Here is a 22237-nt window from a genome sequence, read left to right on the forward strand (position 1 = left end):
AGTCCAAATACTCAAGCCGATCATACGATCATTAAACTGCAGTTTGTGACCCAACGGGGCTCACCTGTCTCAGGTAAAGTCTCTGATTGAGCCGGTCTCCACGTTGGGGGGCATCTACAGTGTTGGGGAGTAATGGAATACAAAATATGAGTAACTGTATTCTGTTACGTCTGTGAAGGTTCTCAGTCATCCAGGTCATCGTAGTCAAAGGAGCTTGCAAAGAAAAGCGTCTGGACTTCTTTAAGTTGCTTGAAGACTTCACAAGCGCATGGCACAACACAGAAGAGCCACCTCCACAGGACAAGACTCAGCAGTCCATCTGCATCTTAAGGATAAAGGACACTCTTTCGAGGATGCCAATGTTCACATTTTGGACAGAGAGGACAGATGGTTTGAAAGAGGAGTGAAAGAAGCCATCTATGTCCACTGTGAGCGACCATCTTTGAACAGAGGCGGGGGTTTACGACACCAACTCTCTGCCATCTATAATCCAGTTTTGAGATCCTTCCCAGACGCCTTAACGCCCACTCACATCCTGGGCCATCTGACCTCAGGAATTCGCATGATAAGGTGGGGCCAGGTTTCACAATGAACACACCCGAAACTCTGGCTGATTGGGACCCACGCCCAGTTTCCCACCTTGGCTCAGGCGATTTGAGGATCATCAGGGGGTCCTTTTGTCCCTCTGTGGGGGGTCACTCCCACTAGGTTTATATCTGGGACTCTCCACCATTTGACCTTAGAACTGAAGAGGCTTCTCGGATGAGAGGTGAAACGTCTTCAAGCAACTTAAAGAAGTCCAGACGCTTTTCTTTGCAAGCTCCTTTGACTGTATTCTGTTACAGTTACCATTTAAATAGGTGATAATTAGAATGCAGTTACTTTGTTAAAATAAATGGATTACATAGTGGTCGTTTCCTTTTTCAAGTGTTAGGCTGTGCCCTATGGAACGCCAGGACTGCCATCATGAATTAATTAAATACACCATTAAATAATTAAATGTGGCAATAATTAATTAAAATTGGAAATAATTAATTAAAAATGTTTTTGACACATTTAATTAATTATTGACACATTTAACTAATAATTAAATAATTATTTAATGGTGTATTTAATTAATTCATTTTGGCACAGTTGACTCCTTCAGGTCTCACCAGGTCTCACCCATTTTATCTGTCAGCCTCACCCATCAAACTCAGGGGGCGGGGTTAACGCTGATCGAGTCAAAACCATTGCTTTGGCCTGGTGGCCATTGTTTCTAGCACACAACAACCGGCATGTGGAAGCTAACAGAACTGAGCTTTGAAAAACCCTGTGTGTGTGTCACCAAATACCGTTTTAATATTTTTTTAGCCGAGAATGTAGTGGTTTAATCTTCATGTGTCTGGTCGGTTTGTCAAGATACAGCCTCTTTGCAAAAGTGCTTCGATGATTTTGGAGATGTCTGCCCAGTCTCACGGCAAAGCGTGGGATAGACCCACTCGCCTCGCAATCGAGCTTTCATTACCACCGACAAAGCGCAGGCCCCGGTACACAGCTGTAATAACCCCCGCTTACACTGACTTCATTTACTGAGGTTATATTTATCGGTGTTTTATTTCCTGATGTTCTTATGTGTCCTACGTGTTTCAGTCGCTAATTCTGAATTATAACTAACATTAAAAACATGTTTAAGGAGGAGAGAGAGCAAATAAATCTGTTTAACAGCTGATCTTTGGGTTTTTGTTCAGTAATCAGCGTGACCTGTGTATAAACACATAAAAGAGATAACGTTGGTGTTTCCGTCATGTAGTAACTGCTGGCTTTAACTGTACAAAGGTTGTTCGACACTATGAAACACATACAGACTTCATGATGTTCGGCTAATATTTTTATTGTGAATATTAATCATGAGGGTAAACGGCCCTGTACACCACGGAGTGAGGTCAGCATGTCCACGATATCTTCAGCTCTATGAGTTAACCCATCAAACTAATCTGTCATCTACGAATATGTCACGGGTCATATCAATATGATTTTACAGGAACTCATCCTTATTACTGCCTACTATTCCAGAGACGTGAAAATCTACAGCATAAAGAACAAAAAAATATAGCAGTCTAACGCAACACTGTAACAGAGATGAACGCGTCAGTTTGTCGCAGATCAAAGTGGAATGAAAGTGATTGGTTGAACAAGTGTTCATGATCTGTGTTTTCTGCATTTTCATCAGCGTTTAACCCGAGTTCCCAACCGGTCAGCTGGTGGGTAACAGGCATCTCCAAAAACATTAGAGTACTTTTGCAAATATCTGACGTCTTGATGAATCAAGCAGATATTTGAAGTTTACACAGAAACATTCTCACATGAAAATCTCTTAAAAGTTTATTTTGTGACCCAGAAAGAGTAATATTTCAAACTCTGCCACTCTGTGTTCCTCCGCCACTGCCTCGTTTGAGTTTTGGACGAAATGGATTCTGGGATATTGCATTTCGTCATTTCGAGCTCATTGGAGACCAGAACAGCCAATCAGATTTTTTTGCATCCAAGTCTGTGATTGGCTGGTTTTGTGGCACAAATATAACGGTGTACAGAAAGTAGTGATGGTAAATTAGATTGTTTTTACTGAATTGAGTTTGAGCAGAAATTTTTTTGTTAAGATACTGGATGTTGTGTTTTTCTCCACAATTTTAATTATAAGCTAGATACATTGCTGCTAACAGCAACAGGGATGAGTCAGTGAGTCAGTTGGGCTTGTGAATCATGATTCATGAGTCATTAAAGTGATTCTCGAGTATTGAACGATTCGTTCATGATTCGCGCATCACTAACAGAAAGAGTTGAGCGCCCACAGGCAGAAATGTTGCGAACACATTGCGAGCGAGCGCAAATGCAAAAACTGAGCGAGAGGGGGTGCTATTGTGTGTGTGTGTGGATAATAGCAAACACTGAAATACAGTTTTTGCACGCAGCAATGAATTTTGTTCACTCAAATTCAGCTTTTAAATTTAAATTTCTCCTCAAAATGCAACACTTGCACCTGCAAACTTTTTTTTATGTGCGCTCAATTTTTTTTTACGTGCGCTCAGAGTAGTGCCACAAAAATAACGCCATATTCGTCGCGTCACTCTCTGATTGCTTAAATAGGGATAATGTTATAGCCAATATAATGCAAACTCCACTATTTTTTTAAATTAGAGAAATCTCGTTCTAAACTTGGTTCTGTTTGGAGACTTAATATTGACGGTATTATAACTGATGAACCCCGAAAAGTCTCCACCTATTGCTCCAATTTTTATAAAAATTTATACAAGTCAGAGTTTGATGAGAGTGCTGCTCTGAACTTTATGGAACAAATCCCTGATGTGCGAACAGTTAAAGAAGATCAGATGAGTTTCTGTGATAGGCCGATATCTATTAGTGAAGTGCTACCTGCTATTCGACGTCTTAAACTTAATAAATCCCCAGGAACCGATGGCTTAACCTCTGAATTTTACATTACTTTTGCAGATCAACTGGCTCCATTTCTTCTTAATATATACATTGAAAGTCTTATAAATCAGTCTCTTCCCCCCACTTTACCACAAGGTCTGTTAACCCTAATCCCAAAGCCAAAGAAAGATCCCACTTATATTGACAATTGGAGGCCAATTTGCCTCCTTAATAATGATTATAAGATCCTAGCTCAGATCTTTGCCAAAAGACTGAAAACTGTTTTGAATGATATTATTGATGAAACTCAGTCTGGCTTTATGGTTAACAGACACATATCCAACAACATTAGACTTGTTTTTGACCTAATTGATTATGCAGATTTGTGTAGGGATGATAGCTTTATCTTATTTGTAGATTTCTGCAAAGTGTTTGATACGATTGAACATGGTTTCATTTTTCAGGCTTTGGACAAATTTGGCTTTGGTCCTTATTTTCAGAATGCAATTAAAACAATGTACAAAAATTTAAATTGCTCCATCAAACTACAAGCAGGTACATCACCTAGGTTTAACTTGAACCGCGGTATCAGGCAAGGCTGCCCCATCTCCCCATACTTATTTCTCATCTGTGCTCAACTCCTCTCTGATTATATTAAAGGCAGTCCTCTGAAAGGTATAACAATTGCGGATGAAGAAATATTCATTAGTCAACTTGCTGATGATACCACTCTCTTTTTAAAAAATGCTTCACAGGTGCAGATGGCTATTAACACAATTAATGCCTTTTCTTTAGCTTCAGGACTCCACCTAAACATTGGCAAATGTGAACTGCTTGCCCTTAGAAATTGTACCAGTCTATCTATTGCTGGCATCCCAGTGAAAGAGTCTGTCACTTACCTTGGTATAGTCATTAATAAAAATCAATCCACCAGGTGCTCCCTTAATTTCACTCCAATTTTGGACAAAACACAACAAAAGCTAAATGCTTGGCTGCAGCGGGATTTATCCATTAAAGGGAGAGTTTTACTCATGAAAGCAGAGGGTTTATCTCGTCTAACTCATGCTGCTTTATCTCTTGATGTAAATAAAGAAACCCTGGCAGATATTGACAGACATCTTTATAATTTCATATGGAAGAATAGAATTCATTATATTAAAAGATCAGTTTTATCCAGCTCATACCAACATGGTGGAGTAGGGCTGCTCAATTAATCGAATTTTAATCACGATTACGATCTGGGCTTTCAACGATCATTAAAAATGACTGAGCCGATTATTAGCCCCTCCCTCATTTATCCGCGACACCTTAAAGGCCGGTCCGTGAAAATATTGTCGGGCATAAACCGTCCGTGGCGCAAAAAAGGTTGGAGACCGCTGATTAAGAGGACCCGAGGGAAGCTCGGAAAGCTCGGAAAGCTAAGCAGGAGTTATTTGGAGAGGAGAGTGACTGCCGCTGGTTGAAAAGAGAGTTTAAAAAAAAAAACTTCAGTGGTGTTGCACACTATGTTATATTATTTTTTAAAGTCATTGTTAACCCTTTAAAGCCGGTCAGAGCAGCACGCTCCGTGTTGTGTAACTATTTTTAAATCCCTGTAGAACCTGAACCGTGTAAGCTAGCGCAATAATTTGTTTTGCATATGAAACCGGAGGAGTTGTACTTACATCTGATGCCATCAGCTTGTCCTCGGTCACGGTTTCGTTCCACATATAGCTTTGCAAAAATTGCATAAAAAGCGCTTGCAGGAACAAAAACATAATATTCCAGAAACACGCTTTGCCGTTCCTATCAGCTGTTCGTAACACTTCCCACAGTGAAATGATGCACATGCTGTTTTCTTTGCAAATTTGCATCATAGGATTGTTTTTTGTTTTTCCTGCAGTATATAAAAATTGCTGTATCTCCAAAATAAAACTATGAAGACACTCAAAATAAATTTCCTGTTGTTGTAAACTATTTTTTGCAACTTTATTGTATTTAAAGTTTTGAGGGATAAACCTCTTAAATTTCTCCAAGTAGAAATATATGTAAACAAAACAAAAGCGATTTTCAATTTTTTTTGTAGTTTATTGCACTTTTTTGCAATTTATGTAATTACTATGGACTTAATGCATACATATTATTAAAATATGGGCTATAACAGTTGTATTGATGTATAGCAACTTGAAATGCTCCCACAAATGGCACTACAGCATGTAAAAAAAAATAATATAAGCTCTGGTGGACTTGGTTCTATAGTAGGTCTTAAAGGGTTAAATAAATATCGTCAAATAATCGTGATCTCAATTTCAGTGAAAATAATCGTGATTATCATTTTTGCCATAATCGAGCAGCCCTATGGTGGAGTAAACTTTCTTGACTTCTCCTCATTAAACAATGTGTTTAAAATAAACTGGATTAAACAATTTTTCAGTAACCCAACCTCAATTTGGAACTTTATTCCCAATTATATTTTCTCAAAAATTGGTGGTCTTAACTTTCTTTTGCTTTGTAATTACAATATCGATAAAATCCCTTTAAAACTATCCAACTTTCATAAACAAATGCTTCTTTCCTGGTCATTGATTTATAAACACAACTTTTCTCCACATAGATACTATATTTGGAACAATAGAGAGATTTTATACAAACATAAGTCTGTGTTTATAAGTAAGTGGTTTGATAATGGGATTCATCGTGTTTCACAACTTATAAATCCAGCTGGAGGTTTACTCTCTTACTCAGAATTTTTGAATACATATGGTCTTCCTGTTCCACCAAAGGAAAGTTTGATGCTATCCCTGCTGGGGTCTTAATGTTGTTTAGAAATCCTGTTGTTAATGATTTGACCCCTTTACCACTGGATCCTGCTGTTACTTATGTTGGTCGGGTGTGGTTCCCCTCTGTAAGGAGGAAAAACAACCGTGAAATACGAACTCTGTTTCAAAAAGACAGAACTTGTGTCCCAACGGCTGTCGCCTACTGGAATAACTTATACCAGGACCTGGAATGGGAGAAGATTTGGACCTTACCGTTGAAATTTCTATTAAATAACAAAGTAAAGGAAATATCTTTTAATGTTATTCATCGTTTTTACCCAACCAGATCTTTTCTTGTACGTTATAAAAAGGACATTGATGTTAACTGTACATGTTGTAATTGTGTGAAGGAAGATATTTCTCATTTATTTTGGTCATGCTCATACACGAATCTTTTCTGGCAAGAATTTTGTGTTTTTGTTGTTTCCTTTATCCTTTCTGAGTTCTCTCTTTGTTACGAGAAAATATTGTTTGGTTTCTTTAACGACCCCATGCACAGGGCAAACAAATTTTATTTGATTAATTTATTGATATTATTGGCTAAATTTCATATACATAAGTCGAAATTTTCTAACGCAAAACCATCCTTTCAGTGCTTTTTAACTGAAACCAAACACTATGTTAAAACCATACAACGTTCTCAAAATCTAAAAGCTGTCAAAACCATAAACTTATGTTCCCTGTTCAATATCATCTGATTCTTTAATAGACTGTGTCTATTTTGTTTTTTTATACGAACCCCCTGACATTGTGTTTGCTATTTTGTATTTGTATATTTGTATTTTGTGATTTGTCAATAAAGCGTATTCAAAAAAAAAAGGGGGGGGCTGCAGATAGGATACAGGGATACAGCCACAGAGATTAAAATGTGACGCCATTTCCGGAGTAAAACCGCAAAGGATTCTGGGAACGAGTGGCAAGCGGTACTAGCGCACGCAGGCTTTCACATGAAAACAGTCACACCGCGATAAAAAGAAACACATGGCAAGAAGCCGTTGTATTATTAACTGCAATAGCCGGTCGCATGACAGCCACGGGAAGCCGACGGGTAAAGAGATCGGTTGTTATCGGATTCAGTTGTGGAAGAGAAATTGTTTAAGCCACGTTTCCGAAGTAACAAAGAGGTGACGGATGGCCTGGATTGCAGCCATTCCAAGACCAAATATAACGTCCCAGAACACTCCAGCTCACATGTTAGTCTGCTCCAAGCATTCCCACAAAGGTCAGTCTTCTGTTGTAGTTAATACGTAATTTATCACAACATAACTGTTGATGTAGGTTACAAATAAGTCTCATATTGATTTGAATTGAATTCGTTGCTATGCTGCTTTGTTCGCGGTGGCTTTGCGGGCTAATGTTTGCCAATTTTTTGATGTGTTTTGTAGGAAAACCAGCCTACAAAATGCAGGAATGCAATCCAGACTGGGCCCCTCTATCAGCCTGGGTTTAAAGCTGCTACCACAGCCAGATTTGATCGGTTAAGAGAGAGAGAGCGAGATCCAAACAGCCACGAAACGTCTGCATATATGTGCCCAAGTGTTGTATTGAAGCAAGCAAGTGATGAATAACTGTTTTCCAGTATGTTGGAGGTTTTTCATTATTGATTTGTTTTTCACCGAAGCAGCTAATAAAGCACGATGAAATACAATGTTGCCTCTTTCTTGTAAGATTCTATAACAGAATGAAACAATAATGCCAGTTAAAAATAAAGACAATAATTGAATGAATTACAAAACACTTTTTTTTTCTATTAGATCTGAAAATGTTGTGTAACACTACAACCTGAAACGACAAATAGATGCGTTGGCCTGTAACAACAGCTGTGAGATGGAATCGTCCAAATCACCAAAGTAAACTGGGCCTGGGCTTGTTGCAGGATCTGAAGTTACTAAACATGTTGTGAGTGTATGCACTCACGCTTAGGACCATATAATAATAAATATGTGCGTGATGAAAGTTGTGCAGCACACTAACATCCTTACTCCGGGATTAAAACCACAGAATTAATGGTTACCGGTGCTGGAAATACTAGTGTTTGATGCAGTGTTATGATTTAGTTGCCACTTGTACCCACAATGCAATGCGCGAAAGTCACGTGGTCTGTCAATCTCTATTCCTGCATCTTTTGGGATCTTACAAAGCTTCAAACGACGCGTCGACTATTAAATTCGTCGTCGACGATTTTGATAGTCGACGTAATCATAGCTAGTTCAAGTTCAAATTTTATTCGCCACATGCAGTGGCATGAACTAGTTGACTAATCGTGGCAGCCCTAGTTACCAACTACTTGTTGGGCCATGTAATCTGTAGTGGAATACATTTTACACTGGTCATCTATGATGAGTGAAAACCCTGTGACGGTCTCAGTTATGGTCAGTGTGGAACCCCCCCCCCCCCCTTCTTTGTTTTGCTCTGTAACTTTGCACTGTCCTCTTTCTGCTGTAACAAAACTAATTTCCCACGTGTGCGACTAATAAAGCTTATCTTATACCTGTGGGTCCTCCAGTCACATGTTCAAGGTGAGCACAGGTGAATGAGTGAGTGAAGATCGGATCAAAGCACATCAGAGTGGACCTGATGAGCCTGTGTTGCTTTAAAGCTCAGAAATTTGCTGCACATGTCCAATAAAAATGTTTTCATGGCGCAGGTGGCCAGGTTACAGCCCCTCAGATGAGACCAGCAGGAAAATAACCAAGTACATTTACTGAAGTACTTCCCTCAAATTTAACATACCTGTAATTTCTGCGTGATGCTGCTTCCTGTTTCTACTGTATTTCTGATGCAGATATTGTGGTTTATACTCTAAACTATTTGGAGTACAGATAATCACCAAGTATAAGTTATGCACAGCTGCTGGATGTAAGAAATGTACACATCAATAATTATGATGCATTAGTAACATGTATATGTTTGTAATGTGGAGCATGTTTGTTTCACGTCTGTGCTGTTATAAGTTTTACTTCAGTAAAAGTCTAAAAACTTTCTTCCCACACAGACTCTGTTTAATCTGCAACTCCACGTGTCTCATGATCAGGCTGCACATCTTATTTCTGATTGGTGTAACAGGTATGTGTCACATCTGATGGTTTTCAGGTGTGTCCTGGATCCTGGTTCTTTCTGCTTGGAGTAAGGTAAGAGGATGGGAACCTATACGGAAGTGCGCGTGCATGCCGGAAAAACATGAAGTCAATTATAGTCAAAGTCAGTAAATTACTGTGTTTTTAAAGAGTCACAACTACATTTTACTTTCTGTTTGTAGTAATTTTAAACATATTTGAATGATTTTTATTGCCAATTAAAACATTTTAAAGTGTGAATATTCCACTTTTTTCTCTCCAAATGTTAGCTTACCATTTTAACGTTTTGTGGTCATTCGATTTGCCCGTTTCTAAGCTCAAAAAGGAGCTTTAATGCATTTGATTTTTTCCCTTTCAAGTCAATTTCTGGTTGATTATTTTTAATGATTTATTTATTCTTTGCATTGTTTGCCTGAATATAAAAATTCAGTTTTGTATTATTTTTTTTTTACTGCTTTTTATTTCATTGAATTCTTTGATGTTGTTTTGATGATCAAGCCTGCAATCGGCTGATTGGCCGATGGTCTGTCAGCTGTTTGTTCTGTGCTGGATAAATAAAGTTTGGTTGAAGTGAAGGACCAGTGCTTTTGTTTGTTTTTGTTTCCTGTCTGTAAACAACATAAATTAAAAATAAGTTGAAATTCGTCTGGGAGCTCTGTCAGTCTGATGCTAACTGAAAACATCTGGGGGAACATCTGTCCTCATAGGTGAGCTGATTGGCTGCTGAAGCAGATGTGCAGGTTCACAGAAGCTCATTCAGATGAAAATATGAATTCACATCTGTGGGAAAGATGAACAGCAGTATGAACGCGTGAATAAAATTCCTTTGATCGGTAATTTGAATCCATAAACCAAGTTTTCTTTGTATGATGAAATTTACTTTCTAAGGTTCTGTGTTTAAGAAGAGCTTGTTTTCTAAATGTTAATACTTGAAAAATATGGAGATGAAAAAAATAAAAAGATTCAAAATGTAAAAAAAAAAAAAAAGAACACCCAAACTTGGTAAACGAAAAATGAAAAAACAGTGAATTCATCAAAATGAATAAATGAAATAAGTTTATATATAAAAAAGAAGGAATATTACAAGTAAAACTGCCTGCAGCGCACAGCTGAAAACATCTGGAGCTGCTTAATTCAAACATGTTGCTGCCTCCATCCACCGACCCATCATCCACCCATCACTCATCATCCTTTATCCTCCGCTGATGTTGGTGGCAGCAGGTTGAGCAGGGACTCCAGATGTTCTCCTCCTCAGCGACACCTCCGGGCCCTCCTGTGGAATCTGAGGCGCTCCCAGACCAGATGAAGGGGTTTGAGGTCTCCCCTGAGGTCTTCCCCCGGTTAGGCACGTTGCTGCAACAAATTCATGTTGAAGAATCAGAAGTATGATTTCAGGTGCTGAGATGGGTTCTGATTCTGTGAGTGGGTGCAGCTGGAACTTTGAGCTTCGGGCTCCTGTCTGTGTGATTATAACATGTTGCTGCCGCTGCTCCGGGGACAGACGGGGGACTCGGGTGGTTTTGGCGATTCTCTGGCTCTCTCCGGTCCTCGGAGCTCAGTATCATCAGGTTGAAGGTGTTTTGTTGCTGGGGAAGAATCCAGTTCTTCCTCACCTCCCTGCAGCCTCACCCCCACCGTTATACTCAAACTCAGCCAATCAAAAAAAATCACTCCATATATCACTAGGCAGACGTCCACGCTGGCAGCCAATCGGATTGGGCGGCTCGGGAAAGGGCGCAGGGAGCTGAGACAGACCGAGTGACAGCGTCTGAGTCCCGGGGAGGAACATCAGGGAATCTCCGTGGAAAAGCCCCGCAACGCGGTCAAGATGCCTAACAAAACCAAGAAGGAAAAGGTAATATCCGCGTCACTGGCGTGCCCGGGGCATTTTTCCACTGAGATCCGGTGTGGCGGGTGTTTTTTTTTCTGCTGCTGGAGACTTCAGCCGTTTTATTTCACCGAGCTAATGGCTAGCTCACCTGCTAGCTGTTAGCTGGGGCCCAGCTAGGAGAGGACCGCTAAGCTAACGGCTAGCCGCGAGTCTGTGCTCGGCGCCCGCCGCGGACACGCTTCGTTTAACCGCACACCTGCTGAGTGTTTGAGCGGACACTTAGCAGGGATATTAGCGTGGAGCTGGCCGCCGTGATTAGCCGTGTTCTGTTGCCGGAGCTCCGGGAAGAGTCGCTGGCTGTGCCTGAATTATTGATGCAGGGCTCGGCTGAAGAAGAGCGTCTGAGGCGCTAACAGCGGTTAGCCGTTAACTGAGACCACACGATGACCGGTAGATGTCCCGCTGGATGCTGCGATTCCTTGGCTCACAGCGCAGTCTGAGTCCACCTCACACACCCATATAAATACCGGATTAAAGCGATTTGTTTAATGATGCAGCGCTCAGGGCTGATCAGTCATTGATCGTAATGTTTTTTTGTTGCATATACTATTATATATTGTACATATATTTATTAGTTTCAGATTTAGCCATTTGTATATTTTTCCTGTTTATGTTATTGTATTTTGCACAACTCTGTTGCTTGTGAAGCTCGCACACAAGAATTTCACTCGCATGTGCTGTACCAATGTACCTGCACATGTGATGTGACAATAAAAGTGATTTGATTTGATTTGATGTTTATAAGCCAGCACTTGTGTTCGGTTCAGCGGATTGTTATCGATTATTTGTTTAGTCTGTAAACTTGAATGGAGCAGCAAGAAAACCAAAAACTGCTGATAAGTAACGGCCACAGTTATTGATTATTGATGATCTTCTCTCTGTGACTCACTGATTAATCGGCTGCTTCTGATGTCCGAATTTTTATTCTTTATTTAAACTGAAAATAATTTTTAAAAAAGGAGGTTCGAAGTCACATCTATGTAATGTAAACGACTCGCTCTATAAATCATACAAAAAACTTAAAACGTAAATTATCATTTAAATTAAAAAGAAAGAAAGATGAAAACAGAAAAGTGTACATATATACGTATAAAAATATAAATATATTTAGAGGGAAAAAAACATCATAAAACAATTGGAAACATAGAAAATCAGAATTTGACATCCAAAACATAAATATACAGCTTTAAAATCAGAATCATGTAAATATATAAAACCAAATAAAAACTCTAAGATGCACAAAACCTAATGAAAAATAATGACTTTCTAAAAAGTAAATATTAGAAGACTAAAAAATGGAAAATCATTTAAAAAGATGATGATGATAATAAATCAAACTTAGGCAGAGATCAGCTACTTTTAAGCTGAAAGGGTTTGGCTCGGTGCTGATTTCCTGTCTTCGGGTGACATGCCTGCAGACGTCCTCACGCTGTGGTGACGCGCACATGGCTGTTGTGACAAACACGGCTGAGATCGCGTGTTAAATATGTGCAATGAGAATGAAGGATCGCTCTGCAGGTGAGAGGGTTCACCTGTGGGAGCACACCTGCAGCAGGTAAGCACATGGTCCCTCCTGCTAGCCCTCAATGTCTACGTGTATTTAAAATTGAGAGGTGGGCAACGACGCTAGGGGTGGGGTGTACACCCTGATGGTAATTTGGATGCCGTGTAGCGTGCCCACCCCCAAGATCCTATATGTATGTGTAATGAGAGTGTGAGTAATGTGAATGTCTAAGTTGTGGGATAACATTGAGGCAGAGGCAGCCAGAAGGGGACAGAGGGAGGGGGGATGCCTCCCCTGCACCCTGGTGACACACCCCTACTCCAAGGCCCTGCATTTGTGGGTGATTGTGGTGGAGCGGGAAGAGGGAGGCAGCTGGAGATGGGGAGGGAAGGAAGGAAGCTCCCCCACTGACCCCAGTAGGCACCCCCATACTCCGCGACCCGCCAGGGAAAGGGGGCCCAGGCCCATCCGGACCGGGGCCCAGTTCAGCAGCACCACCCGGCCCCACAGAGCCCGGGGCAGTCCACCCAACCCGTCTCCTTTCTTCAGGAACTCACTCTGCAGGAGGGGGAGATACAGGAGAGGTGGAGGGAGAACTCAGCCTGGGCATCTGTTGTCTTGTGTAGTCTGGGAGATGAGTGGATGACAGGGTGGGTGCAGTTTTCTCTGTGGTGAGAAAAGGAGGAGACCCCAGACCCCAGTCGGAAGGCGCATGTGGGAGGGACTTCTGCTCGAGTCCCAACCAATCACAGCCACGTCCTCTTTATTGGACGCTCTGTGTGTGTCACGCTCAGCCGGGATGTTAAAAATAATAAATGCTTTCTTCCAGGCAGCAGTCACGTGACCCATCCTAAAGAAATGCTGGCCAATCAGAGTTTCCGACGTGTACGCTAAGACTCGATAAACGCCAACCAGCGCTTCTCCTCCGAGTGAACCAGAGCAGCAGCACAGGCTTCACGCTTTCGGAGTGCTTATTTTGACCTTTTGATCCTACTTCAGGTTCCAGGGCGAGTTACTCGGCTCACTGTGCCGTGTTTGATTTGTTTTTATGACTTTCAGTCTTTTTACGTATTACTGTACGAAGCGCATGTGTCACAGGCAAGGTTTATCATCAGGGAGGTGGGAACTTTAGCGCACTGACAGTGAAATCACAACAGCTCCTCCATATTTTTACTTTAGTTTTCCAACTTCACAAAATCATTCCAGATAGACTTTCACAATAAGGTCTGTGTGAGCCGCTCAAAGCTCCCTCTGCTCTCTCGGCCAACTCCTCCTCCTAGCCCCCCCCCGCTCCAGCAGGTCGCAGAGAATGGGGGTGAGAGAAGACTCCAAACCTCCCTCCGCCTGCTCATTGTAGTGTTGATGCATATGTGTTCTAAGGTGCATTTAAAACCCAGGAGGGCATGGAGCTACCTGCCAGAGAGCGGGTTACATCATCACGCCATAACCCCCGCCGGGCTGACACTGATGCAGAATAGAAACAAAAATGTTGGGCTGTGACGCTTCCTCCTCTTCCTCGGTGCTCAGTAAACGTTTCATGTTTCAGCTCAGCTGATTTTCCTCGGCTCTGGTGTGAGTTTGTTCTCACAAAAATCAAAACAAGATCAGCTGATTTATGTTTTTCTCTGTGTGGGAACAGGAAACGACCAAATCTGCCAAAAGCAGCACGAAGAACAGCAGCAGCAACGGTGGCGGCGGGAAGGATGTGACCCTGGAGAACTCGGATGAGGTGAGTGCCGATTTGGTCACATGGCAGCGAGGAGCTGATATGAAAGGTTCCACTTTAAAAAGTCGAGCTGAAGCTCTGCCTGTAGTGATTATATGCAGAGTAATAAAGGTGAAAGTAAATATACTCAAGTACTCCCCCTGCAGGCTGCAGGTATCCCTGCTAGAAATGGTAAATGGCCTGCATTTGTATAGCGCTTTTCTAGTCCCTAAGGACCCCAAAGCGCTTCACACTACATTCAGTCATTCACCCATTCACACACACATTCACACACTGGCGATGGCAAGCTACATTGTAGCCACAGCTGCCCTGGGGCGCACTGACAGAGGCGAGGCTGCCGGACACTGGGCGCTCTGACCACCACCAGTAGGCAAACATGGGGTTGGTATCTTGCCCAAGGATATTTGGCATGCAGCCAGGAGGCAGCCTGGGATCGAACCAGCGACCTTCTGATTAGTGGCTGACCTGCTCTGCCACCTGAGCTACAGCCACCCCAGAAACAGACAGAGGGTTAAAATACAGCAGCTTCATCAGGTTGTGTGAAGTCAAAGCCTGCCTTCAGTTTTCAGGCCCCTATTCTGTGGAAGCAGCTGCCAGTTTGGATTCAGGAGACAGACACTGCAGCTGTGTCCAAATTCAGGGGCCGCATCCTCCTGAGGACCTGGCCTTCTCGGTCTACGTGGGCCGCAGGGCCGTGCAGAGGTTTAAAGGGGCGGGTGCTCAAGCCCCTCTAGCCCCCCCTCTGCACGTGCCTGGTGGGCCGGGTCCTCCGAAGGCCGGAAGTGCGAGGCTGTGAAATGTGACTTCAGATTAACGTCCCGGCTGTCTCGGTGGAGTTTAATAAACTCGTCCGTCTGCTCCTTGCTGGCGTAAACTCTCGGCTGTCTCACACTTCTGTTTAATCAGTTTTCTGTTTGACGTTTTTTCAGCTGTGTGAAAACTATAACTTTAATCTCAGCCAAACCGATTTACTCAGGAACAAATCAAACACTGAAAAAAGCCAAACAACAACATTTTTAAGTTATCCGAGTGACTCATAAATCATGGTTAACCTGAGTAGTGAAGACCACGGAGGGTTTGAAAATGATGTGCACTGAATCATTAGTCATTATTAATCTCTGTCTCTCTTCCACATCATGTCTTTATCTTGTCTTCCTCCCCTCACCCTAACCGGTTTCTCAGATGGCCCCGCCCCTCCCTGAGCCTGGAGGTTTCTTCCTGTTAAAAGTTTTTTCTTTCCACTGGCACCAAAGCGCTCGCTTACAGAGGGTCACATAATCGTTGGGTTTTCTCTGTTATTAACACAACAGCATCAACTTCCGGCAATTTCCATGCCGTAAAGAACCAACTTTCCGTCTCCGTGTACATCCCTAACTGTGATGGGTGGAAACACTGTCTCAATAAGCCATTGGTTATGCAAAACCCAGGCTGTGGCTTTGGGCGTGGCTACTACAACATCTTCCTGCTATCAGGGTCTTCACTGTACCATCACAAAGAGGTTTTGTTGCCTCGTGAAGGAAACAGTTTTTAATGTGAGTCCTTGTTGACACAAAACGTCATCAGAGGCTGAGCAGTTTTGGGTTCTTTTTCTAACTTGAATGCTCTTTTCGTTGTTGTTTTTTGCTGTCTACTTGGTATATTTGTATCCTTTTCCTAATTTTTGTTTCCAACACTTCGACATGACCCCAAGGCCCGCTTCCACGGACTACTTCCCCGAGGAAATACTCCGTGGACACGGAAATCGAAAAACTCACAATAACAAGGTAACCAGGAGGGGATAAAAGAAGAGTGGGGTGAGAGCCAGACTAAAGAGGGAGACACACAAACAACGAGCGCTCCCGTCCATTATCCTCGCTAATGTGCGGTCTCGCCGCTCCAAGCTGGACGAGCTGCAAGCCTGCGTCAATCACCTGCATGGGTACAGAACTGCCTCCGTTCCGGCATTCACAGAATCGTGGTTAAACAACAGCGACGACAACAGCGCGCTGCACATTGATGGCTTTTCACCACCTCTTCGTCTGGACAGAGACCGCGAAGCAACATTGTGGCGGCGTGCGTCTGTATGTAAACAACAGCTGGTGCTCTACAGTCACTGAGGGAGAAGCTGTGCACGACAGACATCGAGCTCTGGCTGTTTCCCTGCGCCCCTACCACCTCCCCAGAGAATTCCCACAGCTTTTCATCATCCTGGTTTACATCCACCCCTAAGCTGATGCAGCCAAAGCCACAGAGTACTTCACCAACACTCTGTACAAACTGGAGCAGTTATCAACGGACTCTCCCAAGTTCATCCTGGGTGATTTCAACCACTGCTCCCCTGACAAGTCGCTTAAAGGATACCAACAGTATGTTTCATGCAGCACACGTCAGGGGAAGACTCTGGATAAATGCTACGGCTCTGTACCAGATTCATTTAAAGCTCCACTCCTCCGCCCTCTCGGCTCAGCAGACCACCACACCATCCTGCTGGCCCCTGCTCACACCCCAGTCATCAAGAGGATTAGAAAGGTCACCAAAACATCAAGCAGCGGACAGAGGAAAGTATCCTCACCCTACAAGGATGTTTCGAAGCCACTGACTGGGGCAGCCTTCTGTCTCCCTCTGATGACATCGACAATCAAGTCAACACGGTGACATCATACATCTCCTTCTGTGTCCTCAAAAACAGTCTCCATCTACCCCAACAACAAACCCTGCATCACCAACGAGCTCAAGGAAATCCTTTCATTAAAAAAAAGAGGATTTTCTTCACCGGCTCTGCTCTGGATTAAAAATGGTAAATGGCCTGTATTTATATAGCGCTTTTACTAGTCCCTAAGGACCCCAAAGCGCTTTACATATCCAGTCACACTGGTGATGGCAGCTACATTGTAGCCACAGCCACCCTGGGGCGCACTGATAGAGGCGAGGCGGCCGGACACTGGCACCACCGAGCCCTCTGATCACCACCAGTAGGCTACGGGTGAAGTGTCTTGCCCAAGGACACAACGACAACGACTGTCCGAGCCGGGGCTCAGACCGGCAACCTTCCGATTACAAGGCGAACTCCTAACTCTTGAGCCACGATCGCCCCGGAGGTCGACGGGGAGGTCAAGAGGCCATAAAAACTGTAACTGGAGTATAAAAACACAGTTGAAACCAAATTCACCACAGGGGACCTCCGCTCAGCCTGGCAGGGCCTCAAAACCATGGCCTCTGTGAACGCTGCGGTCACCACCCCCAGAACCATCCAGGTGGAGGGCAGCAACCCCTCCTCCCTCCCTGACGACCTCAACGCTTTCTACACCAGGTTTGAGACGGACAACATCACCCAGCTTGAGGAGTCCAGATCCTCAGTCAAACCTGGCAGCTCTGCACTCACCTTCAGGACTGAGGACGTGGTGAGAGCCCTCAGGAGGACGAGGGAGAGGAGCTCAAGCGGCCCTGACAACATCAGCAGTCGAGTTGTGAGGCACTGTGCAGGGCAACTAGGAACTGTGTTCTGGACTCTATTTCAACCCTCAGTCGACAGTCACACCGTCCCCCAGCTGTGGAAACACTCCAGTCATCCTCATCCCCAAAAGAAACAACACAAAGTCTCTGAATGATCTTCATCCTGTGGCCCTCACCTCCCTGGTGATGAAGGCCATGGAGAAGATCATAAAACAGCACATCGTAAGAGCAACTGGTTAAATATGCTGACGACACAGTTCTCCTGTCACTGCTGTCAGGCCCTCACAGCACCACGGGCCTGCTCTGCAGGAGTTTGTAGAGTGGTGTGACAGCTCCAAACTTGAACTGAAGGTGAGCAAAACCAAAGAGATGGTGGTGACCTTCTCCAGTAGGCAGAGGGATCTGGCTGCTTCAGTCACCACCACCATCCACAGGAAACCAGTGGCGGTAGTTGAGGAGTACAAATACCTGGGAACCATCTTTGACAACCTCCTGAAATTCTCTGCCAACACAGAGGAGATGCCACCAACAGCTATACCTCCTTAGGAAACTCAACTCCTTTGGAGTCAGCACCCCCATCATGTTGACTTTTTACGATGCCTTCCTGGAAAGCATCATGACCTCCATCAGCTGCTGGTTCCCCTCCCTCAGCCTTCATACAGGAACAGACTGCAGCACACTGCATCAGTGTGCTCTACAGTCATTGGCCTGTCATTGGAACTCTGGCAGGTTTTCAGCCAACAGGTCCTTAGACAGGCAGCCAAAATCATCAACGACCCCTCTCACATTCTTCACCCCGCATTTCAATGGCTCCCCTCTGGGCGACGCCTCCGCTGCATTTCCTGCAGGACTGAGAGGAGGAGGAGCGCCACCTTTGTCCCCACAGCCACTCTGCTTTTTAACTCCAGCAGATAAGAACATTTCCCACAACAGAAACTACACTCTTCTTATTCTACCGACACTTCATTCACTTTTAGTCACTTTAATTTTAAAACTGTGTAATTGTAAAACTGTATATACTGTATATTCTATGTATTTATTATTTCACTCTTATTGCCTGTTCTTATTGTCCTTATCTTCAACGTTATGCTGCACTGTTGTTGGTTAATTGCCCCTTGGGGATAAGTAAAGTCTTCTGATTCTGAGACATTCCTCGCCACCACACGCCACCCATCAGTACCATGATGTAGACACGTGGTATCAAACGGCCCTCAGAGGCTCATTCAGGGGAGCAGGTACAGCAGGTCATCTGATAATCAGAAGGTTGGTGGTTTGATCCCTGGCTGCACCAGTCTGTGCCACAGTGGCCTTGAGCAGGATGCTGAACTCGGAGCTGCATTGTGAGTGTTATATAGAAACCGCACACTCAGGGAGTGTTTAAGAACCAGTCTGTTCAGAGCAACACAACTCTTCTGATTCTGTCTCCATGAAGCCTCTGTGACTCTCACCTGTGTGCACCTTTTCATCACTCTGATTTAGTGAGCGGCTGCTGCAGGTTCTTACTCCACTGCAGCTAACCTGAAAATAACTGGTATTGATAGTTGATCAATACAGCACAGAGGTCCAGAACGGGAAGTGCCATAGATTCAAGTCAGATATTGAATGGCTGGTGTTTGTTCATTAACATCAGCGACACAAACGGATAATTAAATATCGGCTCGCTGTTTCCTCTGAAACCTGTTTTATAACCTGTGCGTGTGTTATCAGTCCCAGCAGCAGAGCGGCAGTAAGCGTCCCAGTAACAGCACGCCGCCTCCCACCCAACTCAACAAGATCAAATACTCCGGAGGTCCTCAGCTGGTGAAGAAAGAGCGCCGCCAGAGCTCGTCCCGCTTCAGCCTGACCAAAAATAGAGAGTTACAGAAGCTGCCCGCCCTCAAAGGTAACACAGTTCCAGCTTAAACATAATGCAAACCCAAGTTAAACTCATCTTGAACCAGAACTAAACCTGGTAGTGTCACTCAAACCTGCTGCAGGAGGGGTCTCAGCTGACTGCAGCAGTGGAATCTGCTGACTGCAGCAGTGGAATCAGCTGACAGCGGCAGTGGAACCATTTACAGTAGAATCAGCCGACAGTAGAATCAGCCGACAGTAGAATCAGCTGACTGCAGCAGTAGAATCGGCTGACAGTAGAATCAACTGACAGTAGAATCAGCTGACTGCAGCAGTAGAATTCTCTGGCTGTAAATAGAACCAGGTGATTGGCTGTAAAGCATGTCAATGGTAGCGCATGTGCTTCATCAGTCGGTGGTTCTGGTTGGCTGGACCTTCATCACATTTGGTGAGATCACTGATGATGTCACCACCACTGTGTGTTGTGTGGTTGTTTTTGACTCCTCCCCTCTCAGACGCACCACCGATAGAGCGAGAGGATCTATTCGTGCAGAAGCTGCGTCAGTGCTGCGTGCTCTTCGACTTCATCAGCGACCCCCTCAGCGACCTCAAGTATAAGGAGGTGAAAAGGGCGGGGCTTAATGAGATGGTGGAGTACATCACGCACAACAGTGAAGTGGTGACTGAGTGCATCTACCCCGAGGCCGTCATCATGGTGAGAGAATGGTCTCCACCACAGAAGAACTACTTCTGGTTTGTTACTCTGTAATTAAAAAAAATAATTTTCTTTTCTTTTTTTGTTCAGTTTTCAGTCAACGTGTTCCGGACTCTTCCTCCGTCCTCCAACCCGACCGGAGCAGAGTTTGACCCTGAGGAGGACGAGCCCACGTTGGAGGCGGCGTGGCCTCACCTGCAGGTACTTCCTGTCTGTTAAAAGATGCAGTGTTTGTGGCATTTGTGAGCTAATGCTAAAAACTAGAACCATCAGCAGACACTTAGAAACCTCAGAAAACGAGAGCCAGGCATCACATGGAACCACAGAAGAAGAGAAGGAGAGGGAACCATAGACACATGAGCTTGGTAAACATTACTTCCTCTCTGGACGCTGCTCTGATTTCTTAAGCTAATCCACGCAGGAAGCAGTGAGCAGACCATAAACACAGTCAGTGACACTGCACAGTGTTCCAGCTCAGACCCAGACACACACTCAACAACATAGCTGTGCAGAGAGGACCTCTACACTGGAGACACCAGACAGTTCATAAACACGGTCACTCTGAGGACACCAATGTCCACATGTAGGACAGAGAAGACAGATGGTTTGAAAGAGGAGTGAAAGAAGCATCTATGTTCACTGTGAATGTCCATCTTTGAAAAGAGGGCGGGGCTTACGACACCAACTTTCTGCCATCTATAATCCAGTTTTGAGATCCTTCCCAGATAACTTAATGCCCACTCACATCCTGGGCCATCTGACCTCAGGAAATCACATGATAGGGTGGGGCCAGGTTTCACAGTGGGTTCACCTAGAGCAGGGTGATATGACCAAAAATATTTATCACAATATACATTTGAAAATTTGCGTAACGATATAACTGACGCTCCTCCTTGAATCGCTACCTTAACGTGGTGGAGGGGTTTGTGTGTCCCAGGGATTCAGGGGCTATGTTTTCTGGGGGCTTTTGCGCCCTGGTAGGGTCTCCCATGGCAAATTGGTCCTGGGTGAGGGACCAGACAAAGAGCGATTCAGAAGACCCTTATGAAAAGAATATCGAGGGAACAGTTTACCCTGCCCGGGATAGGGTTACCGGGGCCCTGCCCTGGAGCCAGGCCCGGGGAGGGTGCCCGAGGGCGAGCGTCTGGTGGCCGGGCCTTAGTCCATGGGGCCCGGCCGGGCACAGCCCGAAGAGGAGACATGGGCCAATCCTCCCGCAGGCCCACCACCCGCAGGAGGCGCCATAGGGGTCGGGTGCATTGTGTGACCCCCGACTGGCAATAGGGACATGGAATGTCACCTCTCTGGTGGGGAAGGAGCCTGAGTTAGTGCGTGAGGTTGAGAGGTACCGGCTAGATATAGTCGGGCTCACCTCTACGCATGGCTTGGGCTCTGGAACCAGTCTCCTGGAGAGGGGCTGGACTCTGTCTCAGTCTGGAGTTGCCCCTGGTGAGAGGCGGCGGGCTGGAGTGGGTATTCTAATATCCCCTCGGCTTGCTGCCGGTACGTTGGGGTTTTTCCCGGTGGACGAGAGGGTTTGTTCCCTGCACCTTAGGGTCGGGGAACGGGTCCTGACTTTCATCTGTGCTTATGAGCCGAGTGGCAGTTCGGAGTACCCAGCCTTCTTAGAGTCCCTGGGGAGGTGCTGGAAGGTGCTCCACCTGGAGACTCTGTTGTCCTGCTGGGAGACTTCAATGCTCACATGGGTAACGACAACGAGACCTGGAGGGGCGTGATTGAGAGGAACGGCCTCCCTGATCTGAACCCAAGCGGTGCTTTGTTATTGGACTTCTGTGCTAATCACAGTTTGGCCATAACGAACACCCTGTTCGAACATAAGAGTGTCCATA

At 44.5% G+C, this 22237-nt stretch overlaps 1 protein-coding gene across 1 annotated transcript in view; it reads left to right on the forward strand.

The window, feature by feature from the left end:
• The first annotated feature begins 10996 nt into the window (after positions 1-10996).
• The window catches only part of ppp2r5d (protein phosphatase 2, regulatory subunit B', delta), a 37705-nt gene continuing 26464 nt past the window's right edge, over positions 10997-22237 (forward strand). The window contains exons 1-5 of the mRNA XM_082556558.1: positions 10997-11141; positions 14321-14410; positions 19547-19721; positions 20188-20387; positions 20478-20588. Coding sequence (XP_082412684.1) covers positions 11115-11141; positions 14321-14410; positions 19547-19721; positions 20188-20387; positions 20478-20588 — 603 coding nt within the window. The 5' untranslated portion in view covers positions 10997-11114. The remainder of the gene's footprint in view (positions 11142-14320; positions 14411-19546; positions 19722-20187; positions 20388-20477; positions 20589-22237) is intronic.

This window comes from Aulonocara stuartgranti, assembly GCF_965226115.1.
Source record: "Aulonocara stuartgranti genome assembly, chromosome: 13".
Lineage (NCBI taxonomy): Eukaryota > Metazoa > Chordata > Actinopteri > Cichliformes > Cichlidae > Aulonocara > Aulonocara stuartgranti.